This window comes from Schizophyllum commune (genome assembly GCF_000143185.2).
Source record: "Schizophyllum commune H4-8 unplaced genomic scaffold SCHCOscaffold_15, whole genome shotgun sequence".
Classification (NCBI taxonomy): Eukaryota; Fungi; Basidiomycota; class Agaricomycetes; order Agaricales; family Schizophyllaceae; genus Schizophyllum; species Schizophyllum commune.
This window is the reverse complement of record NW_026089552.1, coordinates 601678-618933: the sequence shown is the minus strand read 5'-3', so window position 1 is coordinate 618933 and position 17256 is coordinate 601678. Positions and strand designations below refer to the sequence as shown.

At 54.9% G+C, this 17256-nt stretch overlaps 6 protein-coding genes across 6 annotated transcripts; 2 read left to right on the top strand and 4 right to left on the bottom strand.

Annotated features, from left to right (window-relative positions):
• Positions 1-16: 16 nt before the first annotated feature.
• Positions 17-634, bottom strand: SCHCODRAFT_01052289 (uncharacterized protein; the record flags this gene model as incomplete). Its single annotated transcript, XM_050340938.1, has 1 exon — positions 17-634. A coding segment is annotated over one exon (618 nt), but the record flags the coding sequence as incomplete, so codon positions are not given.
• Positions 635-739: 105 nt separating this feature from the next.
• SCHCODRAFT_01078927 (uncharacterized protein) lies at positions 740-1642 on the bottom strand (the record flags this gene model as incomplete). Its single annotated transcript, XM_050340982.1, has 1 exon — positions 740-1642. A coding segment is annotated over one exon (903 nt), but the record flags the coding sequence as incomplete, so codon positions are not given.
• Positions 1606-5724, bottom strand: SCHCODRAFT_02520320 (uncharacterized protein; the record flags this gene model as incomplete). The annotated part of the gene is made up of 17 exons (XM_050343449.1): positions 1606-1667; positions 2053-2170; positions 2315-2413; positions 2678-2700; positions 2750-2795; positions 2955-2972; positions 3235-3752; positions 3800-3922; positions 3972-4345; positions 4396-4503; positions 4554-4649; positions 4698-4799; positions 5037-5063; positions 5111-5179; positions 5232-5273; positions 5324-5623; positions 5675-5724. 17 exons carry the CDS (start codon positions 5722-5724, stop codon positions 1606-1608), a joined length of 2175 nt encoding a protein of 724 aa, XP_050197319.1.
• Positions 5725-6907: 1183 nt separating this feature from the next.
• SCHCODRAFT_02673438 (uncharacterized protein) lies at positions 6908-8178 on the top strand (the record flags this gene model as incomplete). The annotated part of the gene is made up of 5 exons (XM_050346678.1): positions 6908-6950; positions 6997-7273; positions 7325-7681; positions 7732-7888; positions 7942-8178. 5 exons carry the CDS (start codon positions 6908-6910, stop codon positions 8176-8178), a joined length of 1071 nt encoding a protein of 356 aa, XP_050197318.1.
• Positions 8179-14561: 6383 nt separating this feature from the next.
• Positions 14562-16165, bottom strand: SCHCODRAFT_02673437 (uncharacterized protein; the record flags this gene model as incomplete). The annotated part of the gene is made up of 6 exons (XM_050346677.1): positions 14562-14638; positions 14686-14937; positions 14995-15621; positions 15669-15725; positions 15773-16054; positions 16126-16165. 6 exons carry the CDS (start codon positions 16163-16165, stop codon positions 14562-14564), a joined length of 1335 nt encoding a protein of 444 aa, XP_050197317.1.
• A 497-nt stretch (positions 16166-16662) lies between these two features.
• On the top strand, positions 16663-17181 carry SCHCODRAFT_02706749 (uncharacterized protein; the record flags this gene model as incomplete). Its single annotated transcript, XM_003026782.2, has 3 exons — positions 16663-16717; positions 16768-17024; positions 17071-17181. 3 exons carry the CDS (start codon positions 16663-16665, stop codon positions 17179-17181), a joined length of 423 nt encoding a protein of 140 aa, XP_003026828.1.
• Positions 17182-17256: the final 75 nt, after the last annotated feature.

The following is a 17256-nucleotide window of genomic DNA, read 5'->3' as shown; positions in this document are numbered from 1 at the left end:
AGGTCAGTCGGCCTTGCTGCTCGACAGTCGCGTAGTACCCACTCGTCTCGCCAAAGATACCATCATGTCCCGAGTCAACACCAAGGACGTGCTTAATGAATCCTTCGACGGCGAAGTGAAAGAAACGCGCGCCTGCTACTGGGTTGTTCACTACAGCGCGAAAGCGATGGTCTCGCTCCTCGTCAGTCGTCGGAGGTTGTAAGTTAGGCTTGAACGCTTGTTCGGCGTCTGCAAGGTAGAAGCACAGTGGATGTTTGATATCTGTTGGCGCAATCGTTATGTACCAGATAGGGGATCCAAGATGGGCAATTAGGGACCATATTTCCGTTCTCATCCATTTCCTGCCTGCGGAAGATCCGTCAACTTTAGCCGCAACACTCTCCATATCTTGAAGGACACGATAGCACAGTTTCTCTTCGTCTGTGGCTGGAATCACCCTCTCACCAGTCTTAGCACGGTTAACGATGCGCTGGAGAACTGTGGGGTTGACGGACAGAAGCCGTTGAGAGACCGCCTCGAATTGGCTTCGGCGGGCGACCAGAAAGCTCTGCGTCGTCGCATCCCGAACCTGAAAGTGGCTGAACGCGACGAAAATGAAAGCAGGATCTAATTGAAACCGCTTGTTGTGATACATGAGCAAGTGACGACAGTGTTCTTTAAGAGAAAGGCGCAGCCGCTTACTAGAAGCGTCGCTGGTGCAACCAAGACCTCCGCGGCCGAAAGGGAAGAGCCACGGGAACATCTTTGGGTATAAGAGCGGATTGTTATAGAGAGACTCCGGTCGCTCGCCATGGCCGATGCGCAACATTCCCTTGTTCGCGTTGAAGTGGTCCAAAGCTAGCGCTGTAAGCTCTTCGTGAGTTTTCGTTTCCAAGTCGTTTCCCGTCAGGCCGTGCACTTGAAAAGGGATTTCACCTGTCTCGACGCCATGCTCGTCTGCCACATCATAAGAGCTTCGCCCCTCCGGTGCTATGTTAGAAGTGGAGGGCCTGTACACGACGGAGACTGGTGGGACAGACTCCGAGTACCGCGCAAGTGCGCTCTCGTCGACGGTGATATCCTGCCACCCCGGTGTATGCGCGATGAGGTGCTGGAGCGCCTCTCGGACAACGTGGTGACGCACCAGGAGTGGAGCAAACCTAGGGGACTTATAGTCTTCAACAGATGGCGGTGTGGGCCCGGTAAACATGATTGCCAATACCTTCTCGATGTCCTCCTTCGGCGGTGGCAGAGACTCGTAGATTTTGTCTGACTCCACGGGGAAAGAGATGACATGAGCGATCGCTTTTCGATACCCACCTGCTACCTTCACGAATAAGGCGTTGTGACGGACAGGCTGTATCAACAGCCGCTCGAAGTAGCGCAGGCGCCTGAGCACGAAGGGGACCTCCCCTATCCAAAGATTGTTCGCTAGCGCCAAACGAGGGATCAAGCCCTTGGTGACGACAGGACGGCAGTCAGAGCAGATGTATCTGGCATTCGGTATCAACACAGGTTTATTATCTTCCCAGGGCGACCCATCCTCTTTAAGAGCAGCGTCAGCGACAGCGAGCACGGGGAAGTGTCTGGCGACGTGCCTAATGTTCGTCAAGTGCTTGGTGGGCTTCAACTCTGCGCAGACACCACAAGCCGCCTCTTCCATGGCCATGGAATCAGCGATGAAGTCGCTGGTGATGGTGTGTAGAAGCTCATTAGAATACGGAGGAGGCGGAAAAGATGGCTCGGGGGCTGCGGCTTTTGCTCTCTCGTACTGATCATGCTTCATTCGCGCATACCCTGGCTTCGCACGCCGTGAAGCTTCATATTTGGACACTCTTAACAACGTTCTCTCCTCGTCGAGAGGGACACGTCTCAGGAGGGTGATCCAACCGTCACAACCGGCGGTACATTGATGACTCTCGCCGATACCGACCAGATCTCCTGCCGCGACGCCACGCCAGGTTACGGAGATGTCGTGAAGTCTGCAGACCTTTTTAGCCTCCAGAATTGTGAGGTGCACGAACAAAGCCGCGGGTGGAACCAGCGTACCGATTATGTCGTCCGTGTACTCACGATCAACCCCATCGGCAGCGACGGTGTCTTCGTAGATGTAGCACCAATCTTCAAGGACGTGAGACTCAGGAGTATGCACCACGTACGGCTCGATCTCGTAGGACCGAAGGATTCTGAACTGGGCGCGATCTCTAGCGCCACCGGAGGGGCGCACAGTCGTGATACGCTCACCAGAGAAAGGAGGGAAGCCACACGAGAGGGTACTCAGCATTCGATGGCAAGAGAGAGCGATAGATAGAGAGCAAACGGTATATCGACGTACATAGCGACAGTAGATAATAGGGGCTTCGACAGCCGAGTCGTCGATGGGGATTGGATTGCCCAACCGCATAACGGCCCCGAGTTCAACCCTCGGGGATGCCTGTGAAGGCATAATACAGTGTTCCGCTGCCCAAATGCAACGGGAACAAGACGATTGAAGGGGAGCAAGGAGTTGCCGGGTAGGGGGCGAAGCGGAGATATGAAGTCCAAGGCGATCAACGTCTATGCAAGGGTCCATTGTTTGCACAAGGACCGTGATAGCGTCGTTACAGGTAGCACAGAGCATTGCCGTAGACAGAATGAGTACACGGCCACGCAATGTACGTCGAGGTTTTGAGCATGCGCAGATGAGGGTGAGAGTCACCGATTTCGGGGCAGTAGAAGGCGCTAGGCAGAGTAAGTTCGTGTACATGAAGGGAATGCGAGCGACACGCACCTAACATGGCCCTTAGCCCAAACTTCACGACGGTGATTGTCTGAATCTGGATGCGGGGGAGAAGCAGGAAAGATCGAACGCCCAAATGGGATTTCCTTTATACCGCCCCGTGATGTGATGACAAATTCTCGATCACGTCAGGCTGCGTGGCAAGCAACGGCAAATAGAAGCCTACAAGTCACGCTTGTCACCGCCATGAACTCACCGCAGACCGGGTCTGGATCTGTCGAAGAACGGAGGGGAACATTTATGTCGATCTTTGGTACGCGCGGATGTTCGAGTAAAGACAGTGATATTAGACAGATGTAGAGACAGTGGGTAATGAACGTATAGGACGTCGAGGCCAAAAAATATACAGTAAAGACAGTGAATGTACTTAGTGAACGGTCAGGACAGAAAGGGCTCGCCTACCCTTCCATGTCAGCGTCGCCGCCTTCGTCTCCGCCGCTTGCAGACACCGCCGCCTCGTCGTCCGACGACCGCACCTTCTTGGAAGGCGATCCTTGATTAGCGACTGCAGGGCGCTCATGAGTCAGACGCTTCTTCGTACCGGAGACCGGGGTCTCGGCGACGTCCCCGTCAGTGCCAGGGGCGCCGACACCGACAGGCACGTCCTCGGCCTGCGCACTGCTCGAAAGCGCCTTCGCACGCTTCCCCCTCTCCCTCTCCACCCTCTTCTTAGCCTTTTTCTCCGCCTCATCCTTTGCCTGCTGCTCCAACTCCGCTTTCTTCCGCGCGAGTGCTTCCTTCTCCACCTCCTTCAAGGCCTTCGTCGCGCGAGAGCTCTCGGCATCGATGCTGTCGGAGAGGACGACAATGCTATCGATGTTGAACGAGACCGCTTTCTGATCAACTTGCCATCGGGAGACGGTGTAGAAGACGACTGCGAGAGCGTCTCTGTCCAGCATACCCACGAAGCGCGGCCAGTTGCGCTCGTCCTTCAAGTCCTTCAGAGTGTCGACGCCCCAGTCGACGGCTTTCGACCGAGCATCGATCACGGGGACTGTGAATATGTAAGACACAGACGAGACCGGGTTTGCAAGCCCTCACTTTCGTCCATGTACTCGAGCACCCCTGCTTTGCGGAAATTCTTGGATCCGTCCGAGATCAGCTCGGGCTTCTCCCGCTTCGCCTTCGCGCTCGCTGGGTAACCGGGGACGTTAGGCTTCCGACCTGGGGACAGTTAGGATAGTGCTCGTATACGGATGTAGCAGTGCCTCACCGTCCTTCCCCGGCTTCGTAGAAAAAGCGACGCTACCGTTGTCGTACAGAGGGAACTTGTGATGATCATCTCCCGAGAACTTGGCGACCTCGTTCAGGCAAGCGAAGATATGGGCCGGCTCGCCATCGAGAGGAGCGATGCTGATACCGCGACGGGGATCCTTGTTGAAGATCCGACCCTCAGGCCCAACGAAGAAGTCCCTCACGAGTCCGCCCGTCAAGCACATAACGGGTGTCCTCTTGTCGGCGACAGTGACGAGCGAGGTGTCGCGACTGCGTCTGTCCATAGTCATGAACAGCAATCGGGCAGGGTCGATACGGCTGAGGTTAATGTAACCAGCGCCCTCCCTAAAGCCGACGATGGTGGCAAGCGTCCTGCCCAAACGTCAGGAGCGAGTCCAGCAGAGCACACGCAAGGCGCTCACCTCAAAAGATCGAACTGCGGATAAATCTTCTCCAACGTGGTAGCGGGATCCGGGTAGTCCGTAGCGTTCTCCGGACGGTATGCAGAGGTCGAAAAAAGGGGAACCTCACTGTACGTTAAGTCAGGGACAGAGCCATCACCGAGAATGTAAGACAGTACTCGTATGTGTGCATCGCATTGTAGACACCCTGTGCGAAGAAGTACGGATTGACGCCGTAGTACTTCGTTATAGCGTCCGCCTTGATGGCTAAGTAACTTGAAACAGCGTCAGTCTAGTCCCACGACAACAGGCAAAGAACATACACTGGGTGCTTCTTGTCGAGAACGAACATCCTGAAGTACTGAGCGGCGGGCTGGAGACCGTTGATATGGACTTGTACGGCCTCAGGACCAGAGACAGCGCCCCTATAAGCACCTACAGTCAGCAGAGGATGCGGCGTAGAAAGGAGGACCCGTACGGCGCTTGGTGATTGGCAGAAGAACTAAACGGTGATGAGTCTATGGGCAAGGGCAGCACGAGAATAAAAAACTTACTACGCCGAGTGCTCGCCATCAGAGTCGGAGTCCTCATTATCAGCATGCGCCCCGGCGCTGCGGGATTGTTAAGCTTGGCAGTACGCGATCGTCAATCGTTAGACGTACCCAAGGTCAACTATATCTTCATCATCGCTGGAGGACATAAGCCGACAGAGTAAGAAGAAGGCAGCGAATCGAACCTGTCATTGCGCCCAATTGCGACGCCCAAGTCTTCGATTGCATCCGGGTGAGCTTTCTCCCCGTCTTCGCTGAGGTGACTGTGAGCTCGCGGTTAGGAAAGAGAAAGGGAGGAAGACTAACCCTTCTCCCTCGTCGTCTTCTTCCGCCTCATCGTCGATAAACCTAAAGCAACTCATCAATCTTAAGCGGGTCGGCAGAAGAAGAAGACTTACTTGTTCTTGACACGTTCCTCACCGCCCTCATCGTCATCGCTCTCGCCATGCCCCGTCACCTCCTTCTCTGGGCCTCCGTTGTCCCCGACAACCGCCGTAGGCGCAAGCGCCTCTCCCTGCGCTTCGTCCGCCTCCGACGTGTCCATGGGGGGCTGAGCGGCGGCTCCGGACTGCGGCACGGTCAAGTCGTCTGTGCTGGGTGCGGGAGAAATGACGCGCATGCGCCTCCCGGTCTTCGCCCTTTTCGAAGGCGCTTGGGAGGTGGGTTCACCACCCCCTCCGTCATCGACATTGCCTTGACTATAATGGCCATTAGATCAAGCGAGACAAGCAGGAGACCAAAGAACTCACGACTCTTTCATATTCACTTGGCGCGTGGAGCGACGAGTAGACTCTGTCATAATTGACGAAGACGGGTTCTGCAAACGTGTCAGTCGTCTTATATATGTCTCTGCACATGCATGTCCGACGACGCTTCTTGGAGTGCGCTTCGCAGCCACTGGGCGAGGAGGGAAAAACGGTCTTGCCCGGGCTGGCTCCAGGCCGGTGAGACAAAAAATCGCAGGACGGCCTTTCGATGGATCGTCACGTCAAATTCGCAGGAACGACGCGGGACATGTTCCGAACCGGACGCTGACGCAGTGGTTTGGTGCTCACGAGTGCTTGCCCGCAGGGAATAGCCTGTAGGCGCGAAAGGAGGCTTATCGTGTTCATCGGTCGTGGAAAGGAAAGGCGACCTGGAGCGACACATTGCCCGCCAGCCGAGAAATGTGCTGCTCTGCTGAAGAGAACAATTTTCAAGTGTCTTGCCTCCGTGCTGTGCACATCCGCCGCAGGCATTGTCTGCAAAGGCGAGCCGCAAAAGCCCTGATCAGCACCCGTCCATCCATCCACAGCTCCGGCGTCGCTCACCTCCCCCGAGTTCGCGGCTGCAGTCGCCTTTCCGTCAGTCAGCCGACTTTGGTGGAGAAAGACAGGTAAGACAGAAAGCCAGGCCGTCCATTGGTACGGGACATGAATGTCCGACATCCAAGAGATGGACTGGCCGACTGGGAGCAAGTCAGACACACGAGCCGTCGGGAACATAGAACGAGGCTCTCTCACCTCCGGAAAAGGCAGAGATCCTATTTGTCAATGAGAACTAGGCGGGGCTCTCCGCGCGTCTCTGGATCATTTTAGATACCCGCGAGGTCGAAAGCGGGAACGAATGTCTTACCTTGAACGAAAAAGCGATCCCATTCGCTGACTGACTGAAACCAAGAGGCGGGAGTCGCGCGCAACTCAGAAAGTAAATCACTTCCTGTCATACACATCCGACGCACTGCATGCGCGCAACCCGAACTCGGGCGAGCCACGCTCTGGACGAGCGGGAGCCCAAATGATTCGTCGAGGCATGGCCCGGAGAGCGGACGACCTTGTCGCAAGTGACGGATATGCGACTGGACGGTGCTGGGCTCGAGCGAAAAGCGGAAACTTCTAAGTCCACATCATCAGTAGTGCAATACTTGCACGTATATAAATCTCGCCCATGCAGCCCTGTCCATCAGCATTTGGCGAGCGACGCACCACCTTCATTGACGCGATATGACCGATAAATTTCCTCGCTGCTATGATGTGGAAGAGGCCGGTATGTCGACCACTGTTCGGTTGGGCTTCAGCTAATGGACGAGCAGGGGAGCGCCTGATGTGGATCACATCATCGCGCGCTTCAATCGCGCCGAAGCTGACGCTGGGTACATTCTTGGAGGTTAGTGTTGATAGAACCGAACTTTGGGGCCCGGCACTTACCGTTCTGCAGGATACGGCAATCGCCTCGCGAGTCGCAGTTCGTCCTGCGCAGAACGGGCGCGTCAGAGTCGCAGTCGATCTCCTCAACGACGCCAAGCTCATTTTGGAGGTCAGTGGTGTCGTAGTCGATGAGGACCTTCCGCCTGTGACGGAGAGACAGCAGTAAGTACACATTCGACTCTTCTTGACGATGAGGTACTTATCTTGGGACAGCAAGAACAGAGCGCGCTTCTTGCGGCAGGGACTGAACTTAGCTGGCTTCCACCAGAAACCGTTCGACACCGCTATCAAGGCTATTGAGCGCATCCGTCTCTTCTTCGATCGATCTGTTGGAGGCGGCGTACAGGCTGCAGACCACATCACAACGAACGTTGGCCCGGGGATCTCCGGAAGCAGCCGCTACTTCTCGCACAAGAACGACGTCGACTCCAAAGACGTCGTGCCTTTTGATACTGAAGTTGACCCCAAGGGGTATCTCGCCGCGCTCGCGTCCTCGACTTTTCTGCACACCAAGGACAATGTCGTCAGTTATGTTCAGTACGAAACTGACCCGTTGACCGGTACGGGAACGTACGTGACCTTCACTCGCGCTCAGAGCGGCGACCCTGACCTGTACACAGGTACAAGGCATGCTCCCCAGCGGCTATAAAAGCCGGAGACATTGTGACTTGCAAGTTGGCATTCATGTTGGTGCCGATGCCGAAGAAAAGCAACGTCGGTTGGAAGATGCTCAATGTCTTGAAGGCTGTCTGTGTCATGGACAGCACAGTCACCGAGGTCAGTCTTTCTCCTACTCGCTATCAACGCAAGCGCTCACCTGTTCAACGAAGGAGGCCAACACGACCGCAGTTCTGGAGGACCTTCAGATCGAACCGGAGCACGTGGAAGCATCGCTAAAGCGAGGTAGTGTGAGCTTTGAGGGTACGCTTGCTGCGCCGCCGAAGAGAAGTCGTCGTATGTCTATTGACGAGGGGGGCGAGAGTGAGAATCCATCTCAGGCGTTCTCCAACTCGGCACTCCCCGGCGACTTTGTGGCGAACCTTGACTTTGTGGCGGACTTCTCTTAGCTTACAGTCCCGATGCCGTATCCTTCACGCATCGCCTGCAGATCGGGCGGGAATAGGATCTGTAATGTTCTCTTTACCGTGCTCGTCTCTGTTGGACATTCGGCCTGTCACATGATATGACTCATGACTCACATGACGGACGCATGGACACACGTGGACACACATGGTTGACATCATATGTTTATTGTTTACTTGTTCACTGCTTTATCACATGCTACCTACCATCCTGTACATATATAAGGAGGGCCCAATCTGCCCCCAGAATAACAGGTCTTTACCTACCTCTGCGCTTGCCTCATACCAAGCTCCTTACCACCAGGTAAGCAGTATAGGCGCGCTTCCCAGCATGCTCAACAGGTTATGAGCCCCGGTGAGCTGTGTTCAGCGCCCCAGTGGCAGCGGCACAATGAGTGGCGCCTCAGTGGCTGCAACTCATGTCATCTGCGCCCTTGCTGGCTGCGATGACGAGCAGCGCCTTGCTCGCTTGCCTGTTCGCTACTAGCTGCTCTAAGCGCTGGCGAAACCATGCCGGATCGCGCTGATCACTGCTGATCTTTCATGATCGCTGCTGATCGCGCTTGATCAAGGTGCCCATCTCTAGCGGAGATGCTGGCCCTTCAGGGCGCATCGCTCTTTCGCTCATCGGCGCAGTCCTTATCGACATGCTGCCTCCATGATGACATGCGAAACGATGCTGACGATCTTTCCAGATCACTATGTCTAACACCCTCACCTCCACCGTGCCCGTCTTCAACGGCAAGGACTTCAAGTCCTACGCCAAGAAGATGAAGGCCTACCTCCAGTTCCAGGGCATTGACCATGTCCTGACTGAGGAGAAGCCGAGTCCAATCACTTCCACTAAGGAAGTGAAGGGCAACGAGGAGGAGCTGAAGCAGTTCGATAGTGACGACCGCAAAGCGCGCGGTGCTATCATCATGCGCGTTGACGAGCGTCTCATCGACAATGTCCCTGACGAGGACATGGTGACTGCTAAGAAGCTCTGGGAGTACCTGAATAAGACGTATGGCTCAGCGCAGCTGGCTGACATCTTCGGGTACCTGCAGACCGCTCTGAACGCCAAGTTCGACGAGCGTCAGCACCCAGATCCGCAGCTGAACGTCATCCTTCAGCAGTTCACGCGTCTGAAGAACGAGAATGTTGCCATTCCCGAGTTCTTGCAGGCCATGATCTTGCTTGCGATCGCGCGGGTCAAGCCCGTGACGACGAATCTCCTTCAGTCTCACTCGAAGACTACGCTCAAGGTCTCCACTGTTCGCGATGCGCTTCTAGCGCACTACTCGCAGCAGGGGATGAGCACGAGCGCCACTGCTCAGAAGTTCAACACCAAGCGCAAGCGCGATGATCCCAAGTACTCTAATCAGCAACAGGGCGGAAGCTCTGCGCCCAAGCAGGGCGACAACGCTGAGAAGAAGAAGAAGAAGAATCGCGGCAATCGCGCTGGTAAGAACTCTGGCAAGGGCAAGGGCGGCAACGCTCACGCTCATGGCGTCTCGGAGATGGCTGGGATGATCTCTTCACTGCACGCTCCCGCTCCTCTCACACCGTCGGTGCCTGCCACCAAGACGTCCCACGTCGCGCTCATCACAAAGGACGGTACCTCTGTCCGCACCGTGACTGAGAAGCCCCCCGTCAAGAACGAGGAGGCTGTCGCTGACAACGAACACTCCAAGAGCGCCCGAGCCGTCTTCGACTTTGGGAAGGAGTTGGACATCACGGTGACGCCCCAGGTGTTCCGTCGCCTCGACAAGATCGTCAACGACCGCGGCATCCCCCGCGTCAACGACGAGGACGAGGAGATGGGTTCCCCCACTCCCAAGGCTTCTGGCTCGAATCTTCAGCTCGAAGATCTCGCTCCTCCGGCGAAGCGTGCCAAGATCGACTCGATCCCCGACGTCGAGATGGCCTCCGCTCAGCAGAACGATGAGAGTCAGCTGTTTGACAGAGAGAGTCGCCTCTTCTTCGGATCGTCTGGCGGCGATACCATCGATCTGGACTGGAGCGCCAGTCCCTTCAACTCCGCCGACGATCTCCTCCAGGCACAGGGCGAGGGGATCTCTGACGAAGCCCTGATGAAGTCGATCGCGGACAGCGTCAACAGCTTCATGCTGGAGTCCGTCGACGCGGCGACTGCCAAGACTGCCGAAAGGCAAGTACCCTTCTCTTCTGGACCACTGCGCAAATCTCACAGTGCCACACCTCAGCGCGTAATTACTGTCGCAGCGGGGACTGTACTACATTCGTTGATGACTGGTTCTCATGAATTCTGTACAAATAAATTTTGTGTGCACTCCAATATTGCTGCGTGTCCGAGATGTAAGGGGAAATCCGCTGAGAATTTTGGCGACTTCCCACCTTTGTGGATGGCCGATTCTGGCGCCTCATTGCATGTGACTGCGGATGAGAGTGATCTTGCTGAGTACGAACCTATTGAGGATTCTGAACCCCTGCAGACAGCATCGGCTAGTGCGTCTTTACGCGTAGTTGGTCGCGGGACAGCATTTGTTGATCACTACGTCACACGGCATGGACAAAGGAAAGTAATGACTTCCCAAATTTATCCGGTCTATCATGTACCTGGATTACACGGTCGTCTTCTTTCCTTGGGCACTCTATTGAAACAGAGTGGATTGCAAATGCGCGGAAACGCTGCTTGCATAAGCTTGCATCGAAGGAACTCTCCTCTTTCGATCATGGAGTTTACACCACTCCACCCTTTATCCACGATTTACTGGTTATGGTGCAGACCTTCTGTCACCAAAACGTTGCAGAATGTCAGCCTCATCTATAAGGTGGACTACGACACGATGCACCGACGATTTGCGCACCCGTCAAAAAACGTTCTACGTCAGGCGCGCAACCACACCAAGGGCTTTCCCCAAGACCTTGAGTTTCCTGCCGACCCTCGTCCGTGCAGAGGATGCGCTGAAGGGAAGATGCACGCTCGCTCTTTTCCATCTTCGGAGCATCGCGCGACGAAACCGTTTGAGTTAATCCACTCGGATCTCAAACAATTCCCGACGATATCTTATCACAAGTATCGTTACTTCATGAGCTTCTTTGACGAAGCGCTCTCCTATGGCTGGACAGTATGCCTCAAGCAGAAGTCCGACGCCAAACAGGCCATGCGCAATTTTATTGCTATGGTCAAAAACCAGTTCGAGACCACGATTAAAAAGTGGCACATCGACAATGGGGGAGAGTTTCAGGGAATGGGTATGGAGGAATTTCTCGAGGAGAATGGGATCCTCGTGGAGAAAGGCGCACCCTATGCTCATCAGCAGAATGGTCGTGCCGAACGCTTCAACCGGACGATTATGGACAAGGCCGAGTCTATGCGTTTTACCGCATGCCTTCCTAATTCGTTCTGGGAGTTCGCGATTTTACACGCAACTCGGGTCTACAACTGGACGCCTATCCGGCGTTTAAAGTGGAAGACTCCGCACGAAGCTCTCTACAAGGACAAACCGGATATTTCTCATCTCCGGGTCTTTGGTTGCGGCGCATACGTCTTTATCCCCGAGGAAAAACGCCAGAATAAGTTATCGCCCAAAGCGGAGCTGATGACGTACCTGGGCATGTCCGATGGGGTAAAAGGCTTCTTGTTTATGCGCGCAAACGGTGCTCTCTTCGTTGGCACTCAGGCCACGTTCGATGAAGCACTGTTCCCCCGCTGTCCTGACAGCACTCGTCGTCAACACGTACCAGTTGGGGAAGATTTCCCACTTCGTGATGATGATCCAGCGGATCCACAAGATCCACCACAGGAATCAGGAGACATGCCAGGCGACGATGATGAGGAATTCCCACCTCCACGTCCCGCTGCTCCGGCTCCACCTTTCCCTCCTCAAAGAGGACCTGATGATGATGATGACGATCAGAATCGTCAGGACCCGCCGCTTGATCGCCGGGATCAGACTCCAGAGGCAGCTCCGCCCGCTCCCAAGCGTGGCAAAGGGCGTAAGAAAGCAGGACCACCTCCTGAACCTACTCGGAAGTCTACGAGACAGCGGACCCAGGTTTCTAGTCCTGATAACATCTATGGAGATCGCGCTCCAGCGGAGATTGAACGCGATGTCTCGAGCGAGTCGAAATGGAGAAAGATGGTTGGCGATAACGAACCGCGTAGCTCGCGCTCGAAAGCCACCTCTGATGCTGAGAAAAGGGTTCCCGGCCCTAGCTCGCAGCCATCTTCGCGCGCAGACGCTCGAGAGCATCTGGATGAGGACGAAGCCCGCATGGCGAAGCTATGCCTGGAAGGGGGAGTAGAGCTCATCACTGAGTTGCTTTCCAAAGCGGTTCCGGTTGATGATGACGCTCTTCCTGACACGTCCAAGATACGCGACTGGACGTTCAAAGACATCTTGAAGTTGCCATCTGCGCAACAGAAGGAATGGATGAATGCTTGCCGCGAGGAGTTAGAAGCACTCCGTCAGCGCAAAGTCTATTCCCTTGTGGATCGTCCGAAAGGACGAAAGGTCATCAAATGCCGCTGGGTCTTTGATCAGAAATCTGATGGCCGCAAACGAGCCCGCCTCGTCGCCAAGGGTTTCAGTCAAGTCGAGGGAATCGACTATGACGAAATCTTCTCGCCTGTTGTCAGGTATGAGACGTTCCGCCTAGTCATGGCACTTGCAGCGCTTGAAGGCTGGCACTGGTCAGGTCTCGACGTCTCCAAGGCTTTCCTTTATGGGGACCTGGACGAAGAGGTCTACATGGAACAACCCGAAGGCTTCGCGGTGAAGGGCCAAGAGCGCAAAGTCATGCGCTTGCACAAGGCGATCTACGGACTCAAACAAGCTGCCTTAGCATGGTGGAAGGCGCTTACCAAGTCCACGAAAGCCATGGGCTGGGTCCGACTCACATCGGATGCCGGCGTGTTCTTCTACCAGGACTCTAACGGCAAACTCGCTGTTATTGTAGTCTACGTAGATGACGCTCTGTTCTTCTCCAAGGACAAGAAGCTCATTGCCTTTCTCAAGGCTGAGTTCAACAAGCGATGGGAATGCCGTAATTCTGAAGTCACTTCGGAGTTCTTGCGCATACGCATCCGACGAGATGGATCTAAGATCAAGATCGATCAGATCCCATATCTCGACAAGGTGCTGAAGCGCTTCGGGATGGAGAACTGCAAGTTCGCCCCAACCCCTCTACCAGCCGGCTATGTGCCTGAGCTCAATGAGGATGAGGTTGATCCCGAACTCCGCAAGACCTTTCAGTCGGTCATTGGTTCGCTTCTCTTCATCATGTTGGGCACTCGCTCCGACATTGCCTTCGCGGTGACCAAGCTGTCACAGTTTGCCGCAAATCCCTCGAGAGACCACTTGAATAAAGCGCTGTATATCTGCCGCTATCTTGCTGGAACTCGGGATTATGCACTTGTCTACGACGGTGCTTCCAATGGCGGACTGACCGCGTACACTGATTCGGATTGGGCATCTGATCCGATCAAGAGGCGATCCACCACCGGCTACTTCATGAAGCTGGCAAACGGGATCATCTGCTGGCAGTCACGATTGCAGCGCACAGTCGCAGCCTCGTCGACAGAAGCGGAATACATGGCGCTCTCTGATTGTAGCCGCCAGGTGATGTGGCTCAAGAGTATCCTTATGGAACTCAAGCGCAAAATCATCGTTCCCGTTCCTATCCACGGTGACAACCAGGGATCTCTCTTCACGGGCTCCAACGCCTACCGAGACCGCCGGATGAAACACATCGACATCCGTTACCACTACATCCGCGAGCTGGTCGAGGAGAAGGAGGTTGAGCTGTACTTCATTGACGGCAACAACAACCCTGCGGACATGTTCACCAAGAACCTTGGGCGCGTCAAGTTCGAGAAGTTCAGATCTCAACTGGGACTTGAGTTTAACTCGTCCTAATTGGCCGATGAAGACATCCGCTTGCGTACGCTACGCCGCAATACTTAGCGAGGGGGAGTGTTGGACATTCGGCCTGTCACATGATATGACTCATGACTCACATGACGGACGCATGGACACACGTGGACACACATGGTTGACATCATATGTTTATTGTTTACTTGTTCACTGCTTTATCACATGCTACCTACCATCCTGTACATATATAAGGAGGGCCCAATCTGCCCCCAGAATAACAGGTCTTTACCTACCTCTGCGCTTGCCTCATACCAAGCTCCTTACCACCAGGTAAGCAGTATAGGCGCGCTTCCCAGCATGCTCAACAGTCTCTGTTGTCGTACCGTCCGCATGCCAATAAAGTAATCATCGGGGCGCTCTTGACGACGGCAATAACACTTCGGGGCTCAGACCCTCATCTCTTGTCAGGTTGCCAAGAATAAGCGTATATATCAAACGATTAAATCAGCGGACACACAAGAAACCCTAATCGAAGTTCAAGTCACGGATCTGCAGAATTTCCATCAAGTCCGCGTGCCGACGACGGCGGAACTCCTTGTTGTCTGTAGGCACAGTGAGTATATGTGTGCCCGTGTTCCCTTGCACGTACCTGAACACCGAAGGAAAGGCGTGTCGAAGAAGGTGATGCGTCCCCAATGACCGCCGCGGAGAACCCTACAGGCCGCGTTGATGTCGTCGGTCGTGGCTATGTTCGAGAAATAGCCGTCCACGAACATCTCGACGATACCTGCGCGCGTCCTCGTCTGGAGGTCGGGCAAGTAGGCGAGCGCCTTCCAATCCGTTCGAACAGCTTGGAGAAGGGGGAGATCGTCAATGGAGCAATGCCCCGCTAGCCCCGAATCTAGGCACGGGTGTAAGAAGATCGAATCAGTTCACGGATGCGGACGAGAGCACATACTGCCGAGCCTGCTCGCAAAAAACCCGAGCTCTGTAAGGGTGGAGGCGCTGTCTCGCAGCAGGCGAGAGATGACATCCCACTCGCTTTGACGGAAATAGCCGAGATCGAAGACGAGGACAGTAAGGCAAGGGAAATATAGATGCTGCAGGAGACGCAGAACACCGTTCGTCATGTCCACGTGAAGAGCTTTCGCCTTCACCCGCGTGTCCACCTCTGCCTCAGGACCTGCAACAGCGCCCCACCCTAGATCGGACCAGTCCTCGCCCGTGTGCCACTCCGGAGAGTCTGTTGTGTGCTTGATCTCGATGATTTGCACGACCTCGGACACGTGAGCGATAGTGCCGGACACCCTCCTTGACAGCGCGAAATGCAGCCCACTTCTGGTTGCGTTCACAAACCGAAGGACTCGCGCGCGAGCGACCATAGAGTCCATTGTAGACGGCACCCAGACGCGCTGCAAGGTCGACCACCAATTACGCTCGTTCGTGCTGCTGCCGAGGACCAAGGTGTGCGCATTTTCCGGCGATAGAGCGGCGACGACTGCGAGAAACGCAAGAGACTCTGGCGACCAACGGCTGGGAAAAGCAACCTGCCGGACAAAGTCACACAAATCCCGACGAAGCTCTCCTACCATCGGGGTCAGACAAGGAATCGAAGTAGCTGGGAAAGCTCACGGCAAAGCGGAAAGGTGATGTCCAGCCCCGGAATGACAATCTGCAACGAGCGCAAGCCTGCGCAAAGCGTCAGTAGATAATTCTTGCGCAAGACTTGAACTCACTTTGCGTCCCCGTCATCGCCGCTTGCAGACTCCACTCTCTAAAACTGTAGTAAGGCTCGCCTGCCTGAACCGACACCTTGTTCCACCGATAGCGCCGTGTCAAGTACGCAAGACGTGGGCTCGCCAAAGCGATGCGAGCGACATCATCTGCATGACAGTGGACGAGTACTTGCTCCAGGACCTCTAGGGGCAGGTTCTCAAGGGGCGCCCAAGGACGAGCACTTGTACGACACCGCTGGCTGACGCCTCGCACCAAGAACGCCAGCGATCGGAAAGGGAAAACTTCGAGAAGATAGGGAAAACTTCGAGAAGATAGGGAACGGCAGCCGGAAGGAGCGTTCCAAGAACGGCACCTGTGATCAAAAAGCAGCAGTTGTCGACGGTAAAAGCCATGGGAGGGTTTGAGAGCGAGGGGATGAAGGTCAGAGCGAAGTTCGCGACAGCGCGCTTAAGCGCCAACTCTTGGGACACCGGACACGAGTTATGATGCGAACCCCAGTTCTATGTTGACGGGAGCTTAATGATTGTATTCAACACGGGGGTCTCCGGCAGACGGCGGTTGCTGTTGACGATGGCACACACGTGGCGCTTGAGCCCTGACGTCAGGTCCGCCGGACAGGCGACCCAACCATCTTTGGATCAACATTTCCTCATCAAGAACAATGGCAGAACAAACCGAGAAGTACAGACCGACCAGTCTATCGCTGAGAGCCCTCGGGAAAGGACGTCAGATATCAAAATGTATGAGTGAATTTTGTCCTTACTTTGCGACTGACGTGATTAAGAACCCATAACCAAGACATCGAGCTATAATTGTCGCCGAAGTGGAACATGTAGGACCACATATACCTGGACGGGAGAGCGGCGGTTCACTGCCATAGTGAGCCGGCATGCAACCTTCTCGCAAGGGGAAGAAGGTGACGGCGAGGATAACTCCAGGGCGAGGTACTTGGAGAGCATCGCAGACCTCCTCTTCAGCTCATAAAACCTCTCAGGACCGCCACCGTACCGAATCACTCGCAGAAGCCTCGGCGCCCGTCGCAAACCGGAAGAAGACGCCGGCGAACATATTTGTGCTCCACCTGGAAGACGCGATGAGACGAACGACGAGGCCGACGCCGGACAGACAACAGTCCACAACAAGCACCTGCGCGACGTCGAGCATGCGAATCGAATCCTCGAAAGGACGAAGTCCAACTACGCATCTCACATCGCAGACCTTAAAACTGACCTCGTGGCGACGAAGGCTCTGGTACGCGTGTTAATTTTCCGAACCACTTTCCCTCTAACTGAGCCAGAACCGAGAACTTATCAAACAAGTCCGCGAGCTTCAAATGTCGCTTCGAAGGATAGAGGAAGTAGTGAAAGACGCCTTCGACAAGAATGACGTGCAGGAGAGTACATACTAAGACTTTGAATCGCGGTCGTTGGCGCGTGCACGATTCAATTCGATTTTCAGAGATATTCACGTTCGATCTAGATTG